We start from the raw sequence: 27,964 nt of genomic DNA, 5'->3' as shown, positions 1-27,964 counted from the left end.
CAATGTAAGACTAGAGAAAGAACTCTATCAGCAATTTAAGAGACTTTTCAAGGGTCATTTTGAGCATGCTTTATTTTGACCTTAGGCAAAGTTTTTAAAACCTAGCTACCTAACAAGTTGTGACTCCACTGTACTAAAATGAAGATGCAGAGATTGTTGGACAAAAGATAACCTTTTTAAATATTTGTGTGTGAAACTGATAAACATACATTCTGGTCAGCTTAGTCTAATAACCAGGAACATATGGTAACACATCCATGTGAATGCACACAGTTGGTCCACAGTGAGATCTGAATCAAGAGTTTTTAAAAAGCTTATAAGTTATTTCCCATTTTTAAGATAACAAAATTATAAAACCTCAAAGACAACTCATAAGCAATGCTTAATAATTACAAAATAGAAGAATTCTCATACTGGCTTAGTGTGACTAAACATTTATCATTTTCATGTATTTTACAGAGAATTGTAAAAGAACACCAAGGTAAGAAAATTAGTTTAAAGTTTCACAATAATTTGACTCTATACAATAACACCAATCATCTAACCCTGGAAACAGTCTTTGATTATATAATGTAAATTATTTTTCTTTACAGTGACTAAACTGTTCCATTTTAAATTTACAAAGAGATTCATTTTCCTAAGAGCAAAGTGAGAGAACAAAAATTATACAGTGAGGAGCACCAAAGCAGAACATTTTTGCACCTATGGCTTGATTGGTTTGTACTTAAACGTAGCCTGTACCGAAAGGACCCAACAACACATTTGGCAAGAAAAACAGTCAAAAAGATAAACCAAGGTCTGGAAACAGTGATTTTAAAAAAATCATTTTTTATCAATGTGTCTTTTTCAAAGTATATTTATGTCACTTTTCTTCATCTTTCATTCACATTCTACAACTCAGATTGCTCCACTTTTTGTTAATCTGCAGTCACACTGAATGAACAAGTGTATTATGTGTTTGTTGTGATGAATCCAAACCATTAGAGCGAGATTCAGCAACCTCTGTAACCTAACAACCTTACAACCAGTCCAAGTGGTAGAACAGATTATCAGTGACCTGTTGGTTTAAAGACCTTAGTCAGATAAGAGTTGTGTGTGTGTGTGTGTCTGTGTGTGTGTGTGTGTGTAAGTCTGTCAGAGCCCTGTGACAGACTACGTGTAGCCGAGAGAGGTAAGACATTCTAATCAACTGACACAATGGTCCAACCAATCCCTAGAAGATTGGGATAGCCAACACTGAATTAACCATAAAGTAAACCTGAGATAAACAATGAGGTGCTTAGGGGAGATGTCACCACAACTGAAATAAGTGACAGGTTTGAAAGACAACACTAAAGGAGGCTGCCTTGGCCACAGTATTCTCTGATACTGGAGGACAGAGGTAATGAGCAGCCACTTCCCAGGAAGGGATCAGGGGTGGGGTTCCCTGGTTTGCAGCTGAGGACACTGGCAACTTCTCCACAGGGCATCTGCAGTGGCCTCCACCTCATCCAGAGAGGATCCTCAAGCTCCTGTGAGCCTAGGCACCCCTCCCTGTAGCTCCAGGGCGACACAATCACTACCCTTCCACTTCCAGCTAAGCCTCTAAATGGGCTCCCTGAGTCTGAGGTAATGCCAACGTGCTATACATATGAAGTCAGGCAACCCACTTAAAAACTCCAGCCATCTACAGGAGACAAAGCCAGTTTTGCTATCAACAATACTTTCCTTTCAGATGTTTCCTCCACACAACTTACAGCATGTAGGGCAAGGGCAGATGGCTGGACTATGATGAGAACATTTCTAGGTGAGTGTTAGGACTCCCAACTGTGAGAGGAGAAAAGAGATCTGCCAACTTTTCTATTTCCTATTTCACATCCTTGGCTTCCAAGTAAAGAGCAAATAAGGTCCTATGCAGTTAATACCCTTCCAGAACTATCCAACTCTCAGACTTGTAATTACAACTCTGGGTGTGTCTACATAGCTCTTTAATTCAGTTTCAAAATCCACGTTTCTTAAACAAAATGATACCGCTGCAGTCTTTAAAAATGCCAGTCATAAAATTATCACTTAAAAATGAAAAAGAACCTCACTGAGGAGTAAATGCATAGTAGTTTCTCACTCCCTCTTCCCCCTGCTATTTGGGTGGGAGGTCTGAAACCCAAGGCCTCTGCATTCTAGGCAAATGCTCTCCGAGGAAGCTAGACCCTAGCCCTCTCCTTTTTCAAAGGTGTTTTAGCTGATCTGGTAGAGACACACCTGTGTTTGCTTCCAAAGACCCCAAGGAAGAGCCTGGCACAGCACTCTACAGTTTGACCTTTTATTCCAGTGCTGGTGGTTCTTCAACTACAGTGTAGCTGTTACTTCCTTCATGAATGCCCAAGATGGGCGCATCAGATGCAGAGAAAAACATTTACAATTCGGTGAAGTTCAGTCACAGAAAAACAATTATCTGATTGACCCAAACATGCAAGTTCACTTCTTCCCCCGAGGACCTAAATTCAAGGAACAAATTAAAATCCACCATGTTTCAAGTTAAATTCCAAGAGTTTACATAACTATAGCATGACTTTAAATGCATATGCATACTCATTTTTCTGTATTTTCCTATATGTACACCCTACATACATTTCTGAGGCCATAATTTTAGGGAAAGATTCAGAGTTTTATATTATACTATGAAGTTCTAATAAATTCTTGGTTTATTTGTGTTCATTTGTTAGCTCAATGTCATATGACCTTGGCATAATGCCAAGTGTAATGACAAAAGGTATTTCAGATACAAAATTCTTAGTTCTGTGTCATAAATAAATTTGGGTAAAACCGCAAGCCTTCCACGGAGTCATCTCGGCAAAGATGGCCCATCTTCTCTGCGAGAAGCAGCCTGGGAACAAAGAAGAAAAATCCCACAATGATCTGTTCATCCAGAAAGATATCACACATCACAGCGAGGGGCAAGGACTTACATACCTTTCTTTAGCCAGAAGGACAGACATCCCCACAAGTTTTGCAAACTCTTCCGATGTTAAGGATCCTCTTTCTGAAACCTTGTGACAACACACAGCAGAAAACAAACAAGAGAAACAAAACACCAACAACCACGATTATTTCAGTACACATAGTCAGTAATTGAAGGGAATGTTTTACTAGGTTTTCTACTAAAATCCAAACAGTCACTATAACTAGATCTTCTTTATTTTTAGATTTATCTTTATGTGCGTGAGGGTTTTGCCTGCAGAGATGCACACCACATTTGTGCCTGGTGCCCACAGAGATCAAGAGGAGGTGGGGATCTCCTAGAACTGGGGTTACGGATGGTTGTGAATTACCATGAAGGTTCTGGGAACTGATCCCAGTTCCTCTGTGACAACAAGTGTTATTAGCCGCTGAGTCTAGTTCTGCAGACCTAAATCTTAACTGTCAATTCTGCGAAAGTGGATGGGCTCAGAACAGGCAGAGCAGAGGCTACATACCAACATGAAGCTGTTCATGTTGTAAGAAGGCACTGTATGAAAGCCTAGACAAAGCTACTAGGTGTTCTGAAAAAGCAGCATAGCAAACTGTGTGTGTGTTACACACTTTGGTGAGGGGCCCATAGTTATAATCAGGTCCACTAAAGGATGGGACTTGAAAACCTGTTCCCAATGCTGAGCTTCAACAGGAAAGCAAACACCTCATTAAGATGTTAAGGGAGACAAGAACTTCAAAAACTTTTACTATGGATGCTGATGGTCTATCACAAAGCATTAAGCCTATGACTGACTTTTTAGCAAAGCTAAATTTAACAGTGAATCCTGCTTCTCAAGTTGCTATGCAGTTGGGTCTTTGTGGCAAGCTCTAAGGACAGAAGGAAATGGGATTCACATACTGTCTCCAGGGCTGAGGCCACCATTTCCTCTTCTTTGTGGGTTTGAAGCTCAATTACCATAACACCACTGTCAAAAACCCGAAGCCTGAAAAACACAGATGTAAGAACAACGTGGATATATCTAGGATGTTCAACTACAAGGGAGAAGCAAGCCACGTTCTACTTTACTTAATGGCCAGGCCTGAAGACAATCACACAATGCTTAAGTGGCTTAAGCCACAATGACTATGTGTAACCATGACAGAATTAAAGAACTCAAAAATTATCAGACAATAAAACTATGAACCACAATCTACATGATACAGTTTTTCTGGTTTGGGGTGCTTTTAGCCCGAGGATAAGGAGAATGCATCAGAATTGAACATGTGTACTGAAGGTTCAGAGGTGAGTTCTTCTGCGTTTCCTCTCTGAATTCACAAGTCTGAAGTGATGTATACCGGGACACACCCTTCCCTGAGAGGACGAAGTACAGAGCGCAGAAGATGCTTGCAGCACCAGGTGAACTCAGGTTGCATACAGCAGAACCTCAAGAGGGTATCATTCTGGTTTGCCACGCACAGTGGTAGGCTCGGGTGGACTTTCAGATCTCCTCTGTGCAGAATCACGGTCACAGTTGGCAAACTTCCCGTGGATATTCCTTTACCTGATAGGTAGTTTCAGCGCTTCTAGCATCTTGCACGCATTCACTAAATCTTCTGGTGAGAGCAACTAATGAGGAAAAGAAATCCAGTTTATGCTGCAAAGCAACAGAATGGTACTATATAATTGTAATAACCACTAAGACAGAGTAAGAAGTCAATGACCCATGACCCAGTTATTCTACTCTTGAGCATATACCCAGAGATCTCCACACCCTACACAGGGAGATCTGCACACCCTCATTTATGGCTGCTTTATGCACTAGAGCAAAGAACTGAACTCAACCTAGCTGTCTATCAACAGATGAGTGGAAAACGAAAATTTGATATATATGTTTGTGTGTGTGTGTGTGTGTGTGTGTGTGTGTATATATATATATATATATATACACACACACACACACTATTACTATTACTCAGCTCTAAAGAAAAATTATAGTGGGTAGCTATTCCAACCTTGACCTGGAAGTTCCAACCTCCACTGAGGCTTTGGTAACTGTCACGCCTACAAGGCAGGGCCAAGAGAGGGCCCTGAAGACCTGAGATCCGGATGCGCCGGCTCTCTTGGTTCCTGGACCCTGGACGCTGGAGGTAGACCGAGCAGAGTTCTCCAGAGAACACCGCTGGACTGCGCTACGTCTTTCCCAGACCCTGCAACCTACCTATCCCTTCATTTGTAAGTTATGCCACTAAATAAACCTCCCTTTTAACTACGTGGAGTGGCCTTAATAATTTCTCCAATAAAAAATAAAGTCCAAATTGCAGGGAATGCTAGACTTAGAATGTGTAATATTAATTGAAGTTCGCTCTCATATGTGGAAGCTAGCCAACAATGTGCGAATGTGTGTATGTGTAAAGAAGCATACATGTGGGTACAGCACCTAACGGGGAGAAAAGAACAAAAAAGGCTAAATACGAGGGATGAAGAAGAACTGAACGTAGGTGATGCACACAAGGTATGAAAGAGGACAAAAAGCTATTTTTCTAGTTATTATTCTGTCATGAAATGTTTGGTTTTGGTGACGGATAAGTATATCAAATATATTTGATTCTGAAAGTGTAAAGTTTAATGTGAAGCCTCAAAGCTTCCACTTTGAATGCCAATTCTAACTATAAAGAAGTTTGTTGAGCGGTACAGACTTTGGGTCTGATTAACTTTGGCATGTGACATTTTTATTTCCAAGGTTTTTTTTTTTTTAATAATAAAATTTAAAACACTTTTTCTAAAGTAGAAAGAAAATGCTATTCATCAAGTGCTGTAGGTCACTCGATTACAAGGACAAAAGAACAAACAAAGACGGCAAAGACAGCATCAGCAGTCCTGCCCAACCGAGATGCAGTGCAGGCCACGGGCATGACTTCACAATTCCTAGTAACCACATAAAAGGTGAAAAAGAAAAGAGGCCGGAATGGAGCTGAGTAGAAGCCTTGCCGAGCATGTGTAAGGCCCTGGGCTCAAGCTCTAGCACTGTAATAAATAATAACAACAAAACCTTTTTTGAGATATTGACATGGATACTGACCTTTGTTTATTTTCTACTTGGTTTATACATTGACAGCTGTTACGTGTAGCTACTGGTGGATAGCGTAGCCTTAATAAATGTGCACTGTGGTATACACAAGCGTAGCTCTGAGTCACATGGGATGGCTCCAGAGCCAGCTAAGCCTAAGTACAATGCTTGTCAAACCACTGTCTCTAGGTGACTTCAGTCAAATTACTTAATCTGCACCTGAAGTTCCTCATCCCCAAGTTTTCTTCAAGGTGAGGACAGTCAAAGCAGGAGTGACGGAGAAGAGAGCTAACAGTTGGTGTGTGCCTCATGGACCATCCTGTACTCGATGACAGGATGGCGGCTGCACTCACGGGACTCGGGTGAGTCACAGGAAGTGACTGCTTACACAAGTCTGCACTGGACTGCCGGGGCACCAAGAGCACCAGCAGAGTCTGAGAGGCCAAGGCACTAGGTGTGACTGGGCAAAGGGACCTGACGAACGGCTCCTACTGATACCCAGGCAGAGGAGTACGGTGGTGTTACCGCTGCACTATCTACAAAGAAATCTGAGGCCAGCTGAGCCGGTGCCAGAGCTAAACACTGCAGAGAAAAGGCTCCCATTCATTACAGTTCACAGAACTGAGCGCTGACAGGCATCACTCACTCAAACCTTCACTCTGAAGGTAACACAACCGAGTTCCAAGGCAGAGAAGTGCACCACTCAGGGTCACTCAGCAGTCGCTGGCGAAACCAGGAACAGAATCTATTTCTTGAGCCCCAGGACAACCCTTTTTCTCTCACCACATTGCTTCTGAAAATAGCTTGGATGGCCACAGCCTTCCTCAACGTGTACTCATGGAGGGGGAGTTCTACTTTAGCTAAAAGATCATGGAAACAGGCCATTCTCACCTCCATTCCCCGAGCTCGGTTCACTAAACAGTACACCTCTGTGAGGGACATTATTCCCCCACGCTCCTGTTAAAATGGGAGAGGAAAACAAGTATTTAGCACTCTTAACAGAAACCATAATCTGGGCGAAATCACAAATTACATTTTTTCCCCTAAAAAACTGTATTTATACACAAGAGAGTCTATTCACATACTGTGCAGTACCTCAAATTCTATACACGGACTTTAATACCATTTAGATGAGAAGAGGGGGCTACACCATATTTCAAACTCTGCACTTAGTCTCTCGACTGCAGACATGTGGCTCAGACTAGGAAAGACCTGAGAACTCGGGCCACATGTGACTCAGCCACACTGGCAGCCTGTGTCGCCACAGTGCAAGCCTCAACAAGCATCACCTTGGTTGATTCAGGAAGGTTGGGATGAGGCAAAACCAAATAAGAGGGGCCAGAGCCTCTGCCCAACTCTCAGCCTTGGTAAACCATGGACATCAGTCAGGGGTCAGACTCAGGTAACTGTTGCCACAAAGGAGCCTGGAGCCACCCCCACCACAGGCCAGCACAAGGAGGCCATGGCAGAGTTTTGGAGAACTGCTCTGATTCTTTAGCAGGAGAGCTGAGAAGAAGGCAGAGGGTATCAGGGGCCATGTGCCCTGGTGGTTGGAAGCCTCTCAGAGGAAGGCTCATTAAATGATAAAAAATTTTTATGTTTATTTAGTGTGTTAACTAACTTCAGTTAGTAAAGGAAGAAAGTACAGAATTAAGTGATAGCATAATTTTGCAAGTTCTAATGAAATATTAATGTTACATAGGTAATGTCTGTCAATGGCTGCTAACTAGCTATCTACGTATATGTGTGTATACATTTATAAATATAGACACTACATACCTACTGATAGAAATGTACAACATCCCCTATGAAACATTTTTGTCATAAAAACTGCTATCTATAATAGTTTACAGAGAACGTATAGAATGACAAGCATGTTAATACTACATAGTCAGTCAAGCTGTAGGATAAACTACCAATTTCTCCCAAAAGAAGTTGGAATTAAAATAAAAAATAAATAAATAGATTTGGGGCTGGACTGCAGCTTAGGCAAATAAAATATGTGCCTAGGATATACAAGGCCCTGTGTTGACCATCAGCACAAAAAAACTAAAACCAAACCAAAAGAACCACCATAAAAGAAAGGAAGGAAGGAAGGAAGGAAGGAAGGAAGGAAGGAAGGAAGGAAGGAAGGAAGAAAGGAAGTTAGAGAAATAGTGAACCGATTATAGCGTGTCTGGATGTAAGAAGGCAAACTGTAAGAGCGAATGTGAACACTGACCAGACACGTGACATAAAGGATTTCTAGTGTTTTAGGTGTGAAAGTGATCCTGCAGCTGTGTTTAAAGTAGTTGTCTATCATTATAGGTATTAGAATATTTATATAGAAGATGATCTGGACTAAGTGGAGGGTGATTTACTGACGAAGCTAGATGATGGGCACACGGGGATCTGCTGTGGTACTTATTTTGGCAGAGATTTACAACACACCATAAAGAGTGCTGTGGCCGAGTCAACTTCACAACTATTAGCAGGAACTAGGAAGACTCGAGACGGGGCCAGGCACGGTGCTGCATGCCTGTAATCCCAGCACTCAGGAAACAGAGGCAGGCAGCTCTCTCAAGGCCAACCTGCTCTACACAGTGAGCTCCGGGACAGCCAGGGCTATGTAGAAAGATCCTGACTAAAAACAAACAAACAACAAAAAACAAAACAAAGCAAACAAACAAAAAAACTAGGTATAGCCAGATATGATGGTTCATATCTATAATCCCAGCCTTCAGAGAGGCAGAAGTAGGAGGATGGTGAGTTCAAGGCCAGTCTAGGCTACAAAAGGAGATAATGTCTCAAGAACAAACAAAAAGACTACAGAGAAACATATTTATACAGAGAAAGATCTTTTGAAAACAGGAAAAACCCATTAAACAGACTTAAAAAGTATAAACATCTGAAATGGAAATTAAAAGCAATTTTGAAGATTATAGTCAAAAGCTAATTAATAAGTATACTAAGCCAATTTAATATTCCTGGAAGAAAAAACATGTCATTTAATGTCAACCACACAATGAAAACAGTTTAGGCTCTTCAAATTTCTGATGACATGGAAATAATTTAGCATAGTTTTGAAAATATGCTGGAGTTTGGATTTACCTACCTCTAAAGGTGCCTGCAATATTCCAGCCAGTTGTTTGGCTAGCTGCATGTGGTACTGTGTGCCTGAGCCATAGGTTTCCCTGGTAACGGGGTTGGCTATTCCCATACTCAGCAAGTAGGACTTAAACCTGATGGTCTGTAAGAGAGGGTGGGAAATGCATCAACAGACTGTAAAATTAGTTTCTCCTTACAACATTTGAAATTCTTTATCAGAAACTTAATGTAGTTCAATTATTTCTCTACATAACCATGTCTTCTACTGTGTTTCTTACATGCTGTGAACTTCAAGGCAGTGAACTTCTTACTTGTTCCTTGAAGAAATCTAGTTATTCTCCTTCCTTCTACCCCAGTCTCATACTGTTTATTTTCAAAGTTTTATGTGAGAGAAAGGTAATAATTATGTTCTTCTTAATGCTAACCAAATACTAAAACTAAAAACTTACAAAGAAAAAACAGGTATGACCAGATTATAGCCAAACTTAACACAGTAGCCATCAAACACAGATATGTATGCGACAGTGTTGGAGTCCATTAGGTTTCCTAGTGGCTGTACCCAGCAGAATTGCATAAGAGGTTGATTGGACCACAGGCCTGGGTACTAGGTGACTGTAACTAGCAAGGGGGAGGTCTTTTGCTCCACCCCTTGGCATGGTTATAAATAGACCTTTGGCATAAAGTTCTGGGCCAGTGGATAAGGATCCAGGCCCACTCAAGTCTATCCTGTGTTTTCTCTCTGTTTCTCTCTCTTCTCTATTTCTAACTAAGTCTCTTATCCCTCATTCCTCAAGAGTTCCTGGAGTAAATAAGTGTGGGGGCTGGTCCGCCACACTCTTTAGACATTTCAATAGCTTTCTTTTCTACACCATAAGAAAGAACACTGAAATAATCTTGAATCCTTGTAGAACTAGCGAAAAAGAATAGGATCTAGTTTCTCCTTAGCAGTTTCACATGCAAGAAACAAAAACATTACACTATCGCAGGGCCAGTGAGACGGCCCAGTGGGCAACTGTGCTTGCCACCCGAACCCTGAATTCAATGCCCAGGACCTACATGGTAGAAGGAGAGAATCAATTCTTGCAAGTTGTCCTCTGGCTACCAAGTCCATGCTGCAGCACAGCTCTCCCCAATAAAGAAATGTGGGGGCTGGAGAGATGGCTCAGCAGTCAAGAGCACTGGGTGCTCTTCCTGAGGACCTGGGTTCAATTCCCAGCACACACATGGCAGCTCACAACTATCTGTAACTCCAAGACCTGACACCCTCCCATAGACATACATGCAGGTCAAACACCATTGCACATAAAAATTACAAATTTAAAAAAAAAAAGATTGAAAAGAAAAACAAAAAGGTTTGGAAGGCAGAAACTATAAGGAGCTACAGGTGTAGCTCAGTAGGAGTGACAGAGAACAGGTTGACCGCAAGAACATCACTGCATTCTATCTGACATCTACCACTTCGAAGACAAACTATCGTCCTCACCTCATCTTCTGTGACGTCACCTTGTTTCTCTTTAATCTTATTAGCGATTGATTTTGATAACTCCACCATTTCTTTAGCCTGAGAAAGAAAGAACAAAGACTCTCCTAAGAAAATAGAATTTCAAGACCATCATGACTGAGTCTGAGTGGAGCACGTGACACATACCTTGATCATTAGCTTGCTAAGGTCTTCAAAGGCCTGAAATGAGAAATGAAGTTTGCATTGCAATCTTTTTAAAGAATGAAAATGTTTTAAAGCAATGATATAAACGCAAAATTTTCTTATAAATAGCGATTTATTATTAATAGTATAAACAACACATCTACTTCATTTTAAAAGTCTACTTTAAGAAACTGTAAAATCCCTCATACTACAACCAAACTTCTCATATATTATTATTTACTGTTCTTGGATACATACAAGAAAATCTCGATCTGAGGTGTGGCTTAATGACAGAATGCTTTTCTGGCACTGGTGAGGTCCTGGGTTGTGCCATTACTCACACACACACACACACACACACACACACACACGCACACGCACACGCACACGCACACGTGCACACGCACACACTAAAAAAAGTCAGTATTTTCTGATAGGAGATCAAAAACCAAATACTGTAAAAAGCTTGCCAGATTAAAAATGACAATGCCCAGCTGCAGGAATACTTTTTTTGGACATAATTATAACGAGCCTTAGCCTCAGAATATTAGACCACAACATTTACAGTTTTGTATACAGTGGCTACTGCACAAAAACCATCCAAATGCCTCCCAAACACATTAAATAAAACCACTACAAATGTCTACTTCAAGAGCTTCTTCAAACCCAATCAGATGTTTCTAATAAATTACTTCAGGTTATTGAAAATATACTGTAGAATTTCTCAACTAAGTGATATGCGTGGATATTTCCTTTCTCTCTCTTTCTTTTTGAGAATCAATTAAGCAGCTTGTCATTCAGTGAAAACTTAGTGCTCCCCCCAATAAAGAAATAAGTGTGGGCTGAAGGGATGGCTCAGCAGTCAAGAGCACTGGGTGCTCTTCCAGAGGACCTGGGTTCAATTCCCAGCACACACATGTATGCTGACATGCACAACTGTGGCTCTGATCAGCTGTGCCAATCTGCAGGAAAGTATCCCCATCTGCAAACTTTTTTCTTCTGCTCAAAGAATAGCGTAAGAATAATCATGTAAGATCGTCAGAGCCAGCTCACTAAGCTAACAATGAAAACAAAAGGAACGTGCACACACCTCACAGGAATTTCCTCAGATAAACAAAGGCTCAGACCCTGGGCTCTTATCGGGGAGAGCCAGCACATGCAGGAAGCCCTTTGTAGGAGGCTCCGGGCACCAGCTATGAAACTGAGTCAATTCTAACATTTAAATCACACACCAACCTCTTTTTCAAAACTAGAACAAAGACACATCGTGCAAACGTAGCGTTTTACACTGACTACACAAACTGTTAACAATCTGTTCTACTTGTTTAAGTACAAACAGTATGAGAAATCACTACTGTTTATTTTCATAGCAAAAAATACTAAAATGTTGAGTTTACACAGAATACATCCTTTATCACTTGTAATAACAAAAACAAATATAAATACCACAGTGCTTTAAAAGAATTGGCTAAAAAATGTTTTAAGTAATTACAAAGCACAAATAAAAATTTCCATGCTTTTACTTCTATTATTATTATCAACTTTAGAATCAGGAAACTATCAAAAAGAAGTCTAGGAAGGTATATAAAATAGAAATTAAAGCCAGACAGATGCACATGCCCATTCTATTATTCTGTCCTCTGGTTTAGGGAGTGTTCTATTATTCTGTCCTCCGGTTTACAGAGCGTTCTATTATTATCCACGGTCAAATTTCCACTGTAGTTTTGTTTTAAATGCACAGACACCGTGTGCTGGCCTCAGGGACTGCCAGTCACTGCTCTGGTTATTCATTTCATTAATGATTCCCGTATGTTGAATTTTCTATTCAGAACTGGTGAGTCTTGCCTTTGCACAGCCTACCCCTCTTCCTGGACCTCTTGTGCTGTTGGTGTTGCTAACATTGCTCATCCTTCTGGCCTTTGACCCCATCTTCCCACTGCTAACAGGTCTTCCTTGAGCCCAGCAGACACCAAGGGCCATGCTGTGGGTCCCTTCCAGGTCCCAAGTTTTCTCGTCACAAGGCGGGTCTCACACGCCAATAGTGCCCGTGTGCGTGCCTATCTAGTGCACCACGACAGTAGGCACAGCTTCTCATGTAGGCCCACGGCGTGGAGAACAAGAACTATTTCCTCAGTAAGTCAGTCTCTGCAACAGAACATAATGTCTGTGGAGAATTCTTGGAGGCGTGAGAGTCCATGAAAATGGAAATAATTTATTTCTTGAAATGGAATAGTTTATTTCATAAATTGAGAACTTTATTTTGAACAGTACAACAACCTTCAGAAAAAAGGAGTACTACTAATAAAAACCAGCTCACTATTCCATAGCCTCTCTGTAAGTGTAACACAAAGAAAAAACAGTGTTCAAATGTGCCAAGGTGAGGCAGATCTGTCATAGGGAACGGGAGACTACGGATTTTCAGGAAAACTAAATATGCTCTGAATTACAGACTGGGACTAGTCAAAGCTGTAGGGGGTGTTTAGGGATTACCTCAGAAATGTTTTTGTCAGTTTCTTTTCTCTTTTCTTCGAGTTTCCTTTCGATGCCTACAATTCCTACAGCTCTTACTCTTCCTGGCTGGGAAAAAAAAAAACAACAAAAACAAAAAACAAGTAGATGGTAAAAAAAAAAAAAAAAAAAACAACCAGAAGGAAACAAACCCTTTGTAAACTATACTGACTTTTCAAAGGTGGGAAAGAACCCACAGAGAAAGCATACAATTACATCTCGCTTCCTTTCAAAGCATTGTCTCTTTCTGAGTGCACATAATGACCTTTAAATAGCAAAGAAAAATAAATATATAATCAATGGCATGCATGTTTTTCTCTGTATTTTAGGTCTAATTAAACTTCTTATTCATTTTTTATTCTTTGGAGATCTATATTAGATATCAATAATTTATCAAATATATACAAAATTGTAGCTAAAATGCTTGTACTTGACAAGTTATTAACCAAGCTATTTTCTCACATGTGAGTACTTGTGCATGGTTGGGTACTGATTCAGACTAATTCCTAGGAAGATTCATTGTTTTAAAAAGTCAGAACTCTACTGTTTTGTTTTTGACAAGTATGTGATAACAGAGATTTCGTCCTCCTCCTTTTTCTATTTTTTGGTTTTTTGAGACAGGGTCTTTCTCTGTAGCCCTGGCTGTCCCAGAAATCACTGTGTAGACCAGACTGGCCTTAAACTCACAGAGATCTTTCTGCCTCTGTCTCCCAGAGACTGAGATTAATGGTGTGCACCATCACATGGCCAGAGTCTTCTTAAAGAGTATGTAAGTACAGAGATGAAAACCCTGTATTTGCTGGGCCTTGTGGCTCACACCCATAATCCCAGAACTTGGGAGGCTCGGGCAGGAGGACCACACCAAGACTGGGACCAGCAGCACTACACACAAGTTCTAGGTCACCCTGCTTAAGAAGACAAAACAAAAGGGGGCTGGAGAGATGGTTCAGTGGTTAAGAACACTGGCTGTTCTTCCAGAAGACCTGAGTTCAATTCCCAGCACCCACATGGCAGCTCACAACTGTCTGTAACTCCAGTTCTAGGGGATCTGATACCTTCACACCAATGCATATAAAATAAAGTTAAATAAATTATTTTTTTTAAAAAAAAGGAGACAAACAAAAAGGAAGACACTACACTTACAAATAGCTTTCAAATACCTGGGGTCCTTTGTTTGTTTGTAACGACTGGGAAACTGGCACATTCTCCCATCTCCTCTGGGTCATTTCCTCTGATAAACGCCTGTAAAACTGTAATGGACATGCAAACCCTTGAGTCAGTCAAATGGCAGCCATCACACATGGTACTAAAATATTTCTTCGTATAAATTTCTGCTCAGTCATCAGAAACAGACTAGACCCCCTCAGACACCAAAGGAAGTCAAAAGCTGTTTTCTAGGATCAGCTTCAGAAAGCACCAAGAAATCAAAACACACACACACACACACACACACACACACACGAGCTGGCCTTCGACATACAGTGGAGTGCTGTCCCCACAGACAAGTGACACCATAGTGAATGCTCTCACTTTAAGCAATCCTACAGATGTGGAGCACTTTCAACCTATGCCGAAATAAACACAGTCCAGGAAAAAAATTATATAACCATTTTTCCATAAAAACAGCAGAGAACAGTTTGACTAGTTAAAATATAAGGTAAAAATTAGGGACAGGCCAGACGCAGTTGTACACATCTGTAATCCCAATAGGAGGATCAGTTCTTCTAGGCTACCTCTATTAGATAACAAATTCATTGCCACTATGGGCCACATAATACTCTGTCTCAAAAAAACAAAATAAAGCAAAACCAACAACAAAATCCAGGACAAAATGTGGCTAGGCTCACAAAAAATCCAACATATTTTCCAACTACAGTGAAAACACCTTTGGCAAGTGTGGTGGTTGGAAAGAAAATAGTCTCTAAAGGGAGGGGCACTATTAGGAGGTGTGGCCTTGTTGGAGGAAGTGTGCCACTGTGGAGGTGGGCTTTTGAGGTCTCACATGCTCAAGCTACTCCACGTGTCAGAAACCATTTCCTGTGGCCTGCAAGATGTAGGACTCTCAGCTACTCCTCCAGCACCATGTCGGACTGCATGCCGTCATGCTCCCCGCCATGATGGTAATGGACTGAACCTCTGAAACTATAAGCAAGCCACCCTATTTAAATGTTTTCCTTCGTAAGAGGTGCTGTGGTCATGGTGTCTCTTCACAGCAATAGAAACCCTAACTGAGACAGCAAGTCACTTCAACTGGCTTTGAAACCACCGTGTGAGAAGCACTCGGTGTGGTGCTGCAGAAGACAGCACAAGTTGCTGGCAGAGACATGAATGTACCTGCATAAGTCTTAAGAACAAGTGCCCAGCAACTTCCCAGTTAGGTCCTCCAAACTATGATACCGGGTCATGGTGCCTGAGTCATCCTCTGTATGGAGCTAACCAAGATCAGCTGCCTGGTGGCGAGCTTTCAGATAGGTCAGCTTAATCCGTTCCCATGTTGTGCTCTGTTGCCTCATCAACTAACCACTAAAATCTTCACTAGCAGTAGAGTAACATCACTTAGCAGGCTTCCAGCTTCAGAGGCCATGTAACTGCATCCCCTGCTTTTCACTTTTTGATAAGGCTCAGAACACAAAAAGGTTTTGTTTTATTTTTTGTTTTTATAAAAAATGTGGTTTAAAACCTGGTATGTTATAATACTGTCTTCTATCATTCTGACACACAACATGCACTTTCGATCATAATAGTGTCTTCTATCATATTAACACACAACATGCACCTTCGAATCCTACTGTACTCATAAGGCAGCTTACCTCAATCTGGCCATGTTCTTTGAAGGAGAGTTTGATGTAGGAGTTCTTACTGCTCTGGAACGGACCAGGCTCTTTGTTAGAAGGAGCAGGGTGCAGATGAACCACGATTTTGGCACTGATGAAACAACAAATATGTTGACCATTTTTTAAAATCACTAATCCTGTCTTTATAACTTTTCATTTGCTCATTTCTTACTATTTATGTATTGTTTTGAGGCATGAGCTCATCTGAACTCTGGCAAGCCTGGAACTTACTCTGTAGTCCAGGATGGCCTCCAACACAGAGATCCACCTGCCTCTACCTCCCAAGTGCTGAAATTAAGTGTGCACCACTATAACAAGCACTATTTTTAAACTTCTTGTATATTTTAAATCACTCTTGGGGTTGGGGATTTAGCTCAGTGGTAGAGTGCTTGCCTAGCAAGCGCAAGGCCCTGGGTTTGATCCTCAGCTCCGGAAAAAAAAATCACTCTTAAATTCATATAAAGATAATGAATTTCCTAAAAGAAATTCTTTTCTAATTTATATTCAAGATCATTAAAACCTGCAAAAATAAAACGTAAGATATGAACTAAATGTTATTGGCTATATAGATGAAATAAAAGTATGGCTTTAGAAATGAATTCAAAGTAAGTTCCCAACATTGTGAGTGGTTTATGACTAGGCTTCCCATCCACAGAGCCATCACCTGAGGTTACAGGAGGCTATCATTTCTGTCAAAGCATTCTGCCTTACTTACTTGAAAACAACATGTGAAAAGGTATCTGCAAAATGGGCTGGCTGATATATTAATAAAAACCTATCCAAAACTCATGTTCCACAATGTCATTTGTTTGTTGGAAAGTTCCACTCACGCAGCAGCATGATCTAGAAGGCCAACAATACTGCCGACCCAGGGAGCTATGCTTGTCAGCAGCAGCATCTTCAGTACCATTAAAAGCATGACCAGACACGCTTCACCAGGGTCTGGCCTGGTGTGACTCCTCCTGATCCTCCTTTCCACGCACCCTGCCCCAACCCCCATATCTAGATACTAGAAAATGGAAAGACACCTAATGCTCATGGATCGGTAGAATTAACATTGTGAAAATGACTATCTTACCAAAAGCTATTTATAGATTCAATGAAATCAAAATAAAAAATACTATCTCACTCTTCACTGAAATAGAAAAAGGAAGAAAAAAAAAACTATCCTAAAATTCATATAGAATCACAAAAGATCCCAGATAGCCAAAAATACTGAGCACAAAGAACAGTTCTGGAGAGGTTACCATTCCAGTTCTCAATGTATACTCCAGAGCCATGGTAATAAAGACACTATGGTACTGACAGAAAAACAGACATGTAGACCAATGGAACAAAACTGAAGACCCAAACATGAGTACATATAACTTCAGCAATTTAATATTTGACAAAAATGAAAAAAAAAAGCTAAGTTGGAGAAAAGAAACTATCTTCCAACAAATGGTGCTGGGAAACATGGATGTCCACATGCAGAAGAATGAAATTAGACCCTTATCTATCACCTTGCAAGAAAACTAACTCCAAATGGATCAAAGACCTCAACGTGAAACATGAAACGCTGTTTGAACACACAGGCAGTGCCCTAAATGATGCAGGTGGAGGGAAGCACTTTCTGAATAAACCTCCATTTACTCAGGAATCAAGGCCAACAATGACAACTAAAAAGTTTCTGCACAGCCAAAGAATCAATCGGTCATGTAAATATGAAGCTACAGGATGGGAATCTTTGTTAGCTATACAGCTAAATATACATATATCCTCAATATATAGAGAGCTCAAAAAACAAAGAATCAGAAAAACAAGAACAAAACAAAAACCAAATGACCCATTCAAAAATGCACTTGGGATCTGAACAGAGTTCTCAGAAGAAAAAAAAATGTCTAAAAAATATCTCAAAAATGTTTATTATCCCTAGTAATTAGGGAAATGTAATCAAAACAACTTGGAGATCTCTCTTACTCCAGTCAGAACGACAAAGATACCAAACAACTGACATTGAATGCTGGAGAGGATGGGGGGGGGGGGGAGGAGCCCCATTCACTGTTCACGGGATTGCAATTTTGGGTGGTCATTCTGGAAATGAGTGTGGAAAACCCTCAAAAAGCTAAAACCAAATCTACCATATGGCCCAGCTGTACCACTCCTTGGCATATGCCCAAAGGACTCGACATCCTCCTCCACAGACACTTGCTCAGCCATGTTCATTACTTCCCTATTCACAATAGCTAGGAAGTGGAAACGAACTAAATGTTCTTCAACCAACAAACAGATAACGAAAATGTGGTACACATAGACTATGGAATACTATTTAGCTGTAAAGATAAATGAAATCATGAACTTTGCAGGTAAGTGGCGGGAAGTAAAAAATATATCGGTAGAGGTAACCGAAACTCAGAAAGACAAATGTATGTGAATGTTCTCTCTCATCTGAGGCCCTTATCTTCAGGTGCTGCACTGTGAGTACATGTAGCTAGAGTTTTCCTGCCTGGCCCATGGGCCTCAGGGCAAATCTCTCTCACCTGCCAGTCCCACAGCTGCTCAGACCCGACCAAGTAAACACAGAGACTTATATTGGTTACAAATTGTATGACCGTGGCAGGCTTCTTGCTAACTGTTCTTACAGCTTAAATTAATCCATTTCTATAAATCTATACCTTGCCACGTGGCTCGTGGCTTACCGGCATCTTCACATTCTGCTTGTCCTGGTGGCGGCTGGCAGTGTCTCTCTGACTCAGCCTTCCACTTCCCAGCTTTATTCTCCTCCTTGTCCCGTCTATACTTCCTGCCTGGCCACTGGCCAATCAGTGATTTATTTATTGACCAATCAGCAACACACTTGACATACAGACCATCCCACAGCAAGTACATATCCTGAGTAACTGCAGAAACCAGGAAAGTAAAAGGGACCAAAGTCGGGAGAGGAGCCATTGAGAAGGTGTTCGAATAGCAGGGTACAATTGATTTGAATGGGACCAATGGAGGCAGGAGGATTTAATTTGGGAGGCGGAGGGAGATAAATAAAGAGAGGGAGGGTAGTAAATAACAGTAAGGATGTCTGAAAAGCCACAAGGAGATCATATTATTATCTATCTACCCAAGCTTACATACGATATGACTAAGTCTGTGTACACACACACACACACATACAAACACACACTTTAAATGAAATCTTCCCCGATGGACTAACAATACTCCCCTCCACAGCCATAGACTACCTAACAAGAACCCCAACCCCAGGCATGAGAAGCCCTGTTTTGAGTTGTTGGTCAGGGCTGTCTAACAGACCCCCAAACAGTACCGGCTATTGTGGTTGTCCTTAGCTGTCTCTCAGAGGTGGGAGTTAAATCCCTATTGCTTAAAACACCATGCATTTCAGACACATGAGCTGGAGGGTCCAAGATGGTTCTGACTTTAAAGTCTCCTCCCTGAGAACTGGCTTTCAGGGTACCAGAGGGTGACATACTAAGAAGTAACCTATAGTCCTACCCAGCTATTGACGCCTATGAACCATAACAATGACCAGAAAGGAATGATAACCCTAAGGGAGTAGGGTTATCAATAGCTATCAGTTTCAATAGGCTATCAATATCAATAGTTCTTTCCTTCAGATGAGGGGTTCCTGGGTTTAAATACAGAATAACAGGCACACACAGAAAAGACAAGTATGTGTGTGAAAATACATATAGCAAGAGCAGGGTCACATCATTTATTATGACCCAAGGATATTACAGCAAACCTTACTACTTTATGAAGACTTTAAGAATGCACATAAAGTAGAAAAATAACTTTCAGGAACCTACTGACCAACAGTGTGATAAGAAACGTTTTTTGTGAGTAAAGACTTTTTGTGCCAGGCAGTGGTGGTGCGCACCTTTAATCCCAGCACTCTGGGGACAGAGGCAGGTGGATCTCTGAGTTCAAGGCCAGCCTGGTCTACAGAGTGAGATCCAAGACAGCCAGGGCTACACAGAGAAACCTTGTCTTGTAAAAACAAACAAACAAACAAACAACAAATAGATTGTTAGGCCTCACCTCTTCCCAATTCCAGCCGCCTGTTCCTCAATAAACACAATCTGGGACAGAGGAATGGCCATGCAGCACTCCTAAGAGGAAACCAACAGAGAAAAGAGCTTACTGCATGTGTCAGAAGATCGAGTCCGGCAGCATGAGAACGCTGCTCCCTGTGAGGTACTTAAAAACATCAACGCTGTATTTATTCCTTGAATAAACTGCTCACTTGAGCCAGGGCCAGGAAGGCACACGCCTGGCAAGGCCTCTATCACAGCTACACTTCCAATCTCCCTAGTAAACTTAAGGAAAATTGAAATAAAATTCTGTGCTGGCATTTTGGTGCATGGGAGAACATAAGGAGAGTTTTAAAGGTAGGCAAAGGACTGGTAAGATGGCTTGGTGGGTAAAGGCGTCTGCCCCAAAGTCCAAACCTGAGTTCAATCCCCAGGACTCACACTGTAGAAGAGAGAAGAGAAGTCTGCAAGCTATTCGCTGGCCTCCACATGTGCAGGGTGGTATGCCCATACTCATGTACACACAAAATATAACAATAAATAAAATGTAATTAAACCAGGAGGTGATACATCTCTAATCTCGGTACTTGTGAATCTGAGACAGAAGGATAAGGAGTTCAAGACCAGCCTGAGCTAAACAGTGAGACCCTGTCTTAAAAAATAAAAGTAAAATGGGGCTGTAGAGATGGCTCAGCAGGGGAGCCATCTGAGAGCATTTGCTGCTCCTGCAGAAGAGCAGGGTTCAGTTCCCAGTACCTATCTCGCTCTGTAGACCAGGCTGGCCTCGCACTCACAGAGATCCGCCTGGCTCTGCCTCCCGAGTGCTGGGACTAAAGGCGTGCGCCACCACCGTCCGGCCCACATCTGCACATAATTTTAAAATAATTATACAACACTAACAGACTAAAGAATGCAGCATCCAAAGAGGCAATAGCACCCGTAAGAGGGGAAAAAATGGTTCTTAACAAAATGTCAGATATTGCAACGGATGGCATTCTTCCCAAGGATACATTACAGTTTACAGTCCATCATGGCATTAAAAGTTCATGGTGAGGGGCCAGAGAGATGGCTTAGAGGTTAAGAGCACTGGCTGCTCTTCCAGGCAACCCAGGTTCAATTCCCAGCACCCTGATGGTGGCTCGCAATCAGTTCCAGGAGACAGGAGCCCTCTTCTGACCTCCATGGGTACTGCACATACATGGAACACAGATACATGTAGTCAAAACACCCATGACCCATAAAATAAAAAAAAATAAATAATTTTTGAAAGAAGTTCTTGGTGACTGGGAGTATAGTGAAGATGTGAAAACACGTGCTTGGTGCTCCCAGCCTGAGGCCTGTCTTCTGCACCAAACTCAGTCAGTACAATTTCTCGGCTGGATGGTGACTGACTAGGAAAATAAGGAAAAAAAAATGTGTATATATATATATATATATATACAGACTAGATGGCTTATCCTGTTGACAACTGTAACTTTCAAGTTCAAACTCTTTGGAATAAAGATATCAACTCATACATACACCTCATCCCATCTAGAAACTATAAAATCGGGATACAGAGTCTTTCCCTAAGTGATATAGGGCAAGGCCTTTCTCAGCCGCCAGCCTAGTCCCTGCAGCAGACTGCTCCTGCTTCCCCACAGGGCAGACTGCTCCTGCTTCCCAATAACCTGGTAGAACAGGTTGTTTGGAGGACATCTGTCATTTTAAGGATCCCTCACAACTGATGAGAGACAGCTTCTCCCCTACACTGAGGCATGCTGTAGGAGTGACTGACTGGTATTTGAAAGCCTAAGAATTAAGCATCCCAGCACTGGCGAGGCAGAGGCAGGTAGATCTCTTTGAGTTTGAGGCCAGCCTGGGCTACATAGCAAGTTCAAAGTCAGTCTAGGCTAGAGAGTAAAACCCTGTCTCAACACAAAACAAAACAAACAAGAGAAAGCAAACCGAATCTTGCATGGGAGAGTTGAGGGTGTGATTCAGTGAGAAAGCACACACTCGGCACAGTCAAGGCCCTCGGTTCCAATTCACACTCCCAATTCACGCAACTAATTAAACAACACCCAGAATTAGATGCTAAAAGCTGAGGTCTCTTACATTGTTTTTCTGGTCTCTCCAAATCAGCCGATGCGTACTAAGAAGAAGAGTCCCAGCATCAAACTTTATCTAAAATGACAAGAGCGTACAAGATGTCAATATCACTCCATGTTATCCAGATTTCCTTACCCAGTAAACATACAATATGAAGTTATGGAACATTTCAGAATGAGGTTTATCACAGGTTAAAAAGAAGCAAAGCTATATACCTTATAAATATATAATATATATATATATATACACACACACACACATAACACATACACACACATACACATAACACACACACACACACACACACACACACACACACACACACACACACACAAAGCCATTATAGAACTATGGAGAAATTGAATGACCTGCATGTAGTATCGGACAGTTAAATAGAATGTATCTACAGCACAGCACACATGCCAAAGTTAGAAGAGCAATGAGGCAGGACAGCATATGTTATCATGGAATGCTAAGGCAGAGCTGATGGGGAAAAAAAGGAATTTGCAATGCATTACATAGAATGAAGTTCTCCAACAAAATGTGCTTCACATGTGTGGGTATATGCATCTCTCTATAAGGACCAAAAAGGAGGTCTCCATGAGTGCACAGTAAACACTCATTTATCTCGGGAAAAGGGTGAGGAAATGGGAGGGAGAGAAAGAAGCAAGGACTCCTTTCTTAAAGGATTTATTTTAATGTGTGCATGTGAGTGTGTGTCTGTGTGAGTGTGTGCACGTGACTGCCAGTGTCACCTGAGGCCGGAAGACAGTGCTGACTCTCTTGGAGCTGGAGTTAGGCAGTTGTGAGCGGTACTAGGAGCCAACAGGTGGTCTGGAAGATCAGTGTGTGCTCTCAACTGCTGAGCCATCTCTCCATTAGCCCCAGACCACCCATCTGTTTCTTGCTGAGAACTGAAACCCAGGTCCCCAATATGATGGTGTTTTGAGTTAGAGCCAAGTGCTTCTGCTTGGATATGGTCATGAAATGGGGACCCAATGATGGATCAGAGTCACTGCACGAACAACAGATGCAAGCTGTCTCTGCAGGCACGAACCCAGGAAAGGCTGAGGTGCACGCAGTGAGATGGTGGTGTCTGCAAGGCAAGAAGAGGAACCTCAAAGCCTCTAATCTCCCAGCATTAGATTCAGGCCACTTGCACCTCAGGACTGTGAGAAAGAGGCCTCTGCTTATGCCATCAAGCCTGTACAGCACTATTTAACAGCCCAATTCTGCACTCCAGAATTTGGAACTGTTGTTTAAAACTCTAGTATGTACTGGAGATGGACCTTAGTCAATAAACTGCTTGTCTATCATCCATGAAACTGGGGAGGGGGGGTTCCCAGCACCACAAAAAATGGTATGGCTGCATTTGCCCATAAACCCATCACTCTGGAGGTAGAAACAGAAGGTCTGAGGGCAGCTTGGGCTATGTAAGAGTCTGTTCCCTCCACTTCCCCTCAAAAACAAAAAATAAAAATACTATTGTATAATAGTATGAAAAAGATGGCATCTCTGTCTGTATGATGAAGTTTTAATTTCATAGATTATTATTCCTGAAAATCAGACAGTAAACCAATTTAGAGTTAGGATCCTAGGGATTAATAAGTCAAATCCCTTCAATGCTGTTAAAATAACTATACATATATATGTATACACATATATGTGTAGACACACACACACAAACACACATGACGTTTCTATTTCTCTAAACACTAGAGAGCTAGGGAACAGAATTTGCCATAAAATAAGACTTGTTTGAATCATTTCCAGTTATCTCTAAAGTTACAAGGCTGGACCCATTTTCAAGGCTATCTCACACCACACAATTACGAAGAAAGATTTTAGTAAGAATTCAGTTTGTTACAAATAATGCCAGAATTCTCCTGAGTTTAAAACTATGTGGTTAAGGATTTTTGTTTTAAGCCAGACAAAATCATAGCATGGATGGGGTGGGGATCATGAAGCCCCAGCTTCATCATCTCCTAGCTGAAGAGAGGCTCCTGGCAGAGGGCGAGTCGGTTTTGTTCAAGGATCAGGCCCCAGAGAGGTTACCCATGCTCCAGTAGAGGGCCCCGAAATCATACACATCCTGGCGGCACTGAGTGGACTCAGTGGGTTTAAAACACAAGTACAGGAAGTTAGGAGGGAAAAGTGAAGTGGGGATAAGGAAGGGAATGGCGGAGTGAATCTGATCAAAATACATTATATGAATGTAAGAAATTCTCAAACAGGAAAAAATTCTTATTAAATAAGTAACCAATAGGAGCATTACTAAGTATCGATCTATAAAACCTTCATTTATATTTATTGTGCATATCTATGTGAATATGTCCGTGCCATGACATACATACAAGAGACAGGACAGCTTCCAGGAGTTGCTTCTCCCAGAACCTGAGATCTGATCAAATTCAGATTAAGGCTGGCAGGTGCCTCCCCCTAATGAGCTACTTTGCCAGCCTGTATCATTCTCTCCCCCACCCCTTGTATCATTCTTAAACAGAAGTTAAAATTATGTATTCTGTTAACAGCACTATAAGGTATCCATGATATTTTATTGCATTAAAAAGTAAATTTTTCACATATCATGCTTATAGCAAACCTACGCAATATGCCAAAAGTAATTACTTCTGGGCAGTGGTGTACTGATTATTCCAAGTTTCTTTCTTTCTTTTTTTTTCTTACATGTACTTAACCAATATTATTAGTTTGAAAAAAAAATCAAAGAAACTTGCCACTGGCATACATAACTTCATGTAACTCTGAAATATATGTACTTTTTAATGTTAAATCAAGCACACACAGGAACATGTTTTTTATTTACTTATTTAATTAGTTATTGACCAAAAGCAATTTGGGGTGGAAAGAGTTTTATTTCAGCTTACAGTTTATAATCCATCAGGAAAGGAAGTCAGGGCAGGAACTGAAGCAGAGACCATGGAGGAATGCTGCCCATTGGCTTGCTCCCCGTGGGTCTCTGAACTTGCTGTTTTAGACATCCCAGGATCACCTGTCCAAGGGCAGCACTGTCCACAATGGGCTGGGCCCTCCCACATCAATCATCATTAATTCAGAAAATGCCTCATGGACTCGACCACAGAAAAGTCTGATAGAGGTCTTTTCTCAATTGAAGTTCCCTCTTCCCAGATGACCCAGATGATGTCGGGTTGATTAAAAAAAAACTAAACAGTGTACGATTCCACCAGAATACTTGGACTTGTCAGAGAAAAGACAAGTTCTGTGTTTTCCTCTGAGTTAGAAGTAAAAGGCTAGGTGTGATGGCACATTTGCCTTTAACCCCAGCACTGGGAGGCAGAGGCAGGCACATCAGTGTGAGTTCGAGGCCAGCCTGATCTACATAGCAAGTTCCAGATCAGCCAGAGCTACACAGAGAGGTCCTGTCTCAAAAAGGGGAAGAAGGGGACTGGAGAGATGGTTCAGCAGTTAAGAGCACTTGCTTTCTGTTCTAGAGGACCCAGCACCCACAGATTCAGGGAATCTGACACCTCCGGCCTAGGCTGACACCTGCCCTTATGTGCACACAGCCACATGTAGAGACACACACACCTATACACAATTAAAAATAAGAAAAATGTTAACAATAAAAAGTAGAGTTCAAGTACTCCTGGTGTGTAATTCAACCTAACTTTAAGTGTCTTGGCTAGTCTGATTTACACAAAACCAAGCAACTGAGTTAATGATATTTTAAGAATCTCTTTTTGCTAGTAAAAATTCCCGTTTTCAAAGCAAATGTTTTGTTAGCTTGGAAGTGCACGATGTTCCCTTAGACCGGACAAGTTCTTGTTTTATCTTGTTGAAATCAAAGTTTAGGATATATATTTAAAGTTCATCATGTCAGTTATGTCCCACTGCCACGCCGATGAGCAGGAGGAAATGCGAAAGGTTGTTGCTCTAGGGAAGAAACTGTGCGATAGTTCCCTTCCGTTCTCCCGTGGATTATTCTCAACCTGACAGACAAGTCAGACTGGTTTGCATTTACTACTCAAAACCAGAATAATCTGAGCTACTTAAAAAGTAAAGCAAACTTTTTTTAAGCAGTTGCGGAAAAGATCTTGGTTCAAAAGCAACAGTAAGTAGCACAGTCCACAAAAATACCCGAAGAAACTCAGGGGACCTGGGTCAAACGTCGCAGGCACCTCCAACATCTGTTAAGCACTGACCAGGAAAAAGCGTATCGAAGTACAGAGCGAGGCGTCATTTCCATAGCAGCGAGGAAGGAGGGGCGCAGCAAGTGAAAACTTGAAAGTAAAAGTGTTTGTGGGAACGCAAGCTCTTTTCCTCCGTTTCCAGGTCGTACATTTCATTCAGAACAGGATGGCTGGTAGTTTCCAGTATGTACAAATGACTTACTTCCATTTGGGATTTCTCTTATCATGTGCAAGCCCATCTTCTTAAGATTTCAGCTTGCATCCCAAGGCAAGGGCTTAACTGCATGACTCCATAAAACAATCGAAGCGTCAAGCCCACTCCCTAAAGTAATCACAAAGCAAACCGAAAAACCAACCCCGAGGGGCTGGACCCCGCTGCCTCCTTCGGAGATCCTTTAGGGCGAGCGAGGGACCGACGGCGGCTCAGCCCAGAACAGATCCATCACCGGTCCAGCAGGAGGGTGGGGAAGGCGTTCCGGTGGCGCGCTCCCGACAAGGCGGAACTGGACTGTCCCGGGCTCCGGCCACCCTCCCCCTCCCCCGAGACCTCCGGTCCCCCGCGCCGGGCTCCGCCGCCGTCCACCGTGCACCGCGGGCGGCGAGGCCGGGAGCCCGGGAGCCCGGGGCCCCAGGGCGAGCCAGGCCGGGCCCAGCACGAGGGCCCGCGGGGCGGGTCGGCCTCCGCCCTACCTTCTCCTCGCCGTCGTAGACGCGCACCCCGCGCTGCTGGATCACCAGCGTCTCGTTGATCTCCAGGAGGCCGCTGGTCCACACGAAGCGGTCCATGGCCGCGGCCGGGCGAGCCTCTGCCGCTCGCCGGGGCTCCCAGCCTGCGAGCGGCGCCCCCTGGTGGCCGGCGGGGGTGGGGCGGCCGGGAGGGAGCGGTCTCCCCCGCCCCGACCCCCGGCCTCCGACAGGCGGCGTGAGGGAGCGCCCCCTGGCGGCGGCCACTCGTGTGCACATTGGTTTCCTTGTTGATAAAAGGTTGTAAATAATGATTTGTTTCTGTTTTTCAAAAAAGTGTTGTTTTTAATACATCTGTAATCAGTATATTAGGTGATACCCTCTGCTCCTCTCTGGGATTTTTGTTTCAGACCAATTTTTTTTTTACAACATTGTATTTATTTTATGAGTGTTTGTGTGGGTGGGGCCCATGCAAGGAAGTGCTCGCTTGTAGGAGACAAGAGGACACCTGATGAGATCTGGTCCTCTCCTTCCACCTTGTGGATTTGAGGATCAAACTCAGGTTATGAGGCTTGGCAGCAGGCACCTTTACCGGTTGAGCCACCCCTCACCCCCTTTTTATTAAAATGTGCATTAGTCTAGATTAATGGAGGTGACGTGGAAAAAAAGCATAAACCGACCCCAAGCATTTAATAAGGACAATGAAGGACATCAGTCCCTCCTAGAGACTGGAGACTACACAGAGTGGAAGGGGGCTTGGGCGTTTTATAGGGCTGAAAAGGGGAACTCGGGGGATGGAAGAGTCCATCTGCCGGACAGTTCCCCAGCTGTCTCAAAGTGATAGATGCCAAATGAGGTTGGCATGCTGACCTTATCGGAGGCTTCCTCCAGCCTGAGAGCCACAGGTGTTATCGGTCAAGTCAAC

General features: G+C 42.3%; 1 protein-coding gene across 1 annotated transcript; it reads right to left on the bottom strand.

Annotated features, from left to right (window-relative positions):
* Positions 1-54: 54 nt before the first annotated feature.
* On the bottom strand, positions 55-27,194 carry Vps36 (vacuolar protein sorting 36 homolog). Its single transcript, XM_052751802.1, has 14 exons — positions 27,046-27,194; positions 22,193-22,261; positions 20,103-20,173; positions 16,047-16,161; positions 14,397-14,486; positions 13,219-13,305; positions 10,732-10,764; positions 10,567-10,644; positions 9,091-9,225; positions 6,888-6,953; positions 4,491-4,555; positions 3,848-3,932; positions 2,950-3,026; positions 55-2,863 (listed from the first exon to the last, which is right to left on the bottom strand). The coding sequence occupies exons 1-14, from the start codon at positions 27,139-27,141 to the stop codon at positions 2,770-2,772; spliced, it is 1,161 nt and encodes a 386-aa protein (XP_052607762.1). The 5' UTR covers positions 27,142-27,194; the 3' UTR covers positions 55-2,769.
* Positions 27,195-27,964: the final 770 nt, after the last annotated feature.

Source organism: Peromyscus californicus, unplaced genomic scaffold (assembly GCF_007827085.1).
Source record: "Peromyscus californicus insignis strain IS unplaced genomic scaffold, ASM782708v3 Scaffold_23__1_contigs__length_62951481, whole genome shotgun sequence".
Classification (NCBI taxonomy): Eukaryota; Metazoa; Chordata; class Mammalia; order Rodentia; family Cricetidae; genus Peromyscus; species Peromyscus californicus.
The sequence above is the reverse complement of the archived record's forward strand: the minus strand, read 5'-3'. Positions and strand labels throughout refer to the sequence as shown.

Coding starts and splice junctions, on each gene's coding strand:
- Vps36 (XM_052751802.1), bottom strand. CDS start 27,141: ATGGACCGCTTCGTGTGGACCAGCGGCCTCCTGGAGATCAACGAGACG. Junction 22,262..27,045: donor TCTACGACGGCGAGGAGAAG/GTAGGGCGGAGG, acceptor TTGTCATTTTAG/ATAAAGTTTGATGCTGGGAC. Junction 2,864..2,949: donor GTCCTTCTGGCTAAAGAAAG/GTATGTAAGTCC, acceptor CTTTGTTCCCAG/GCTGCTTCTCGCAGAGAAGA.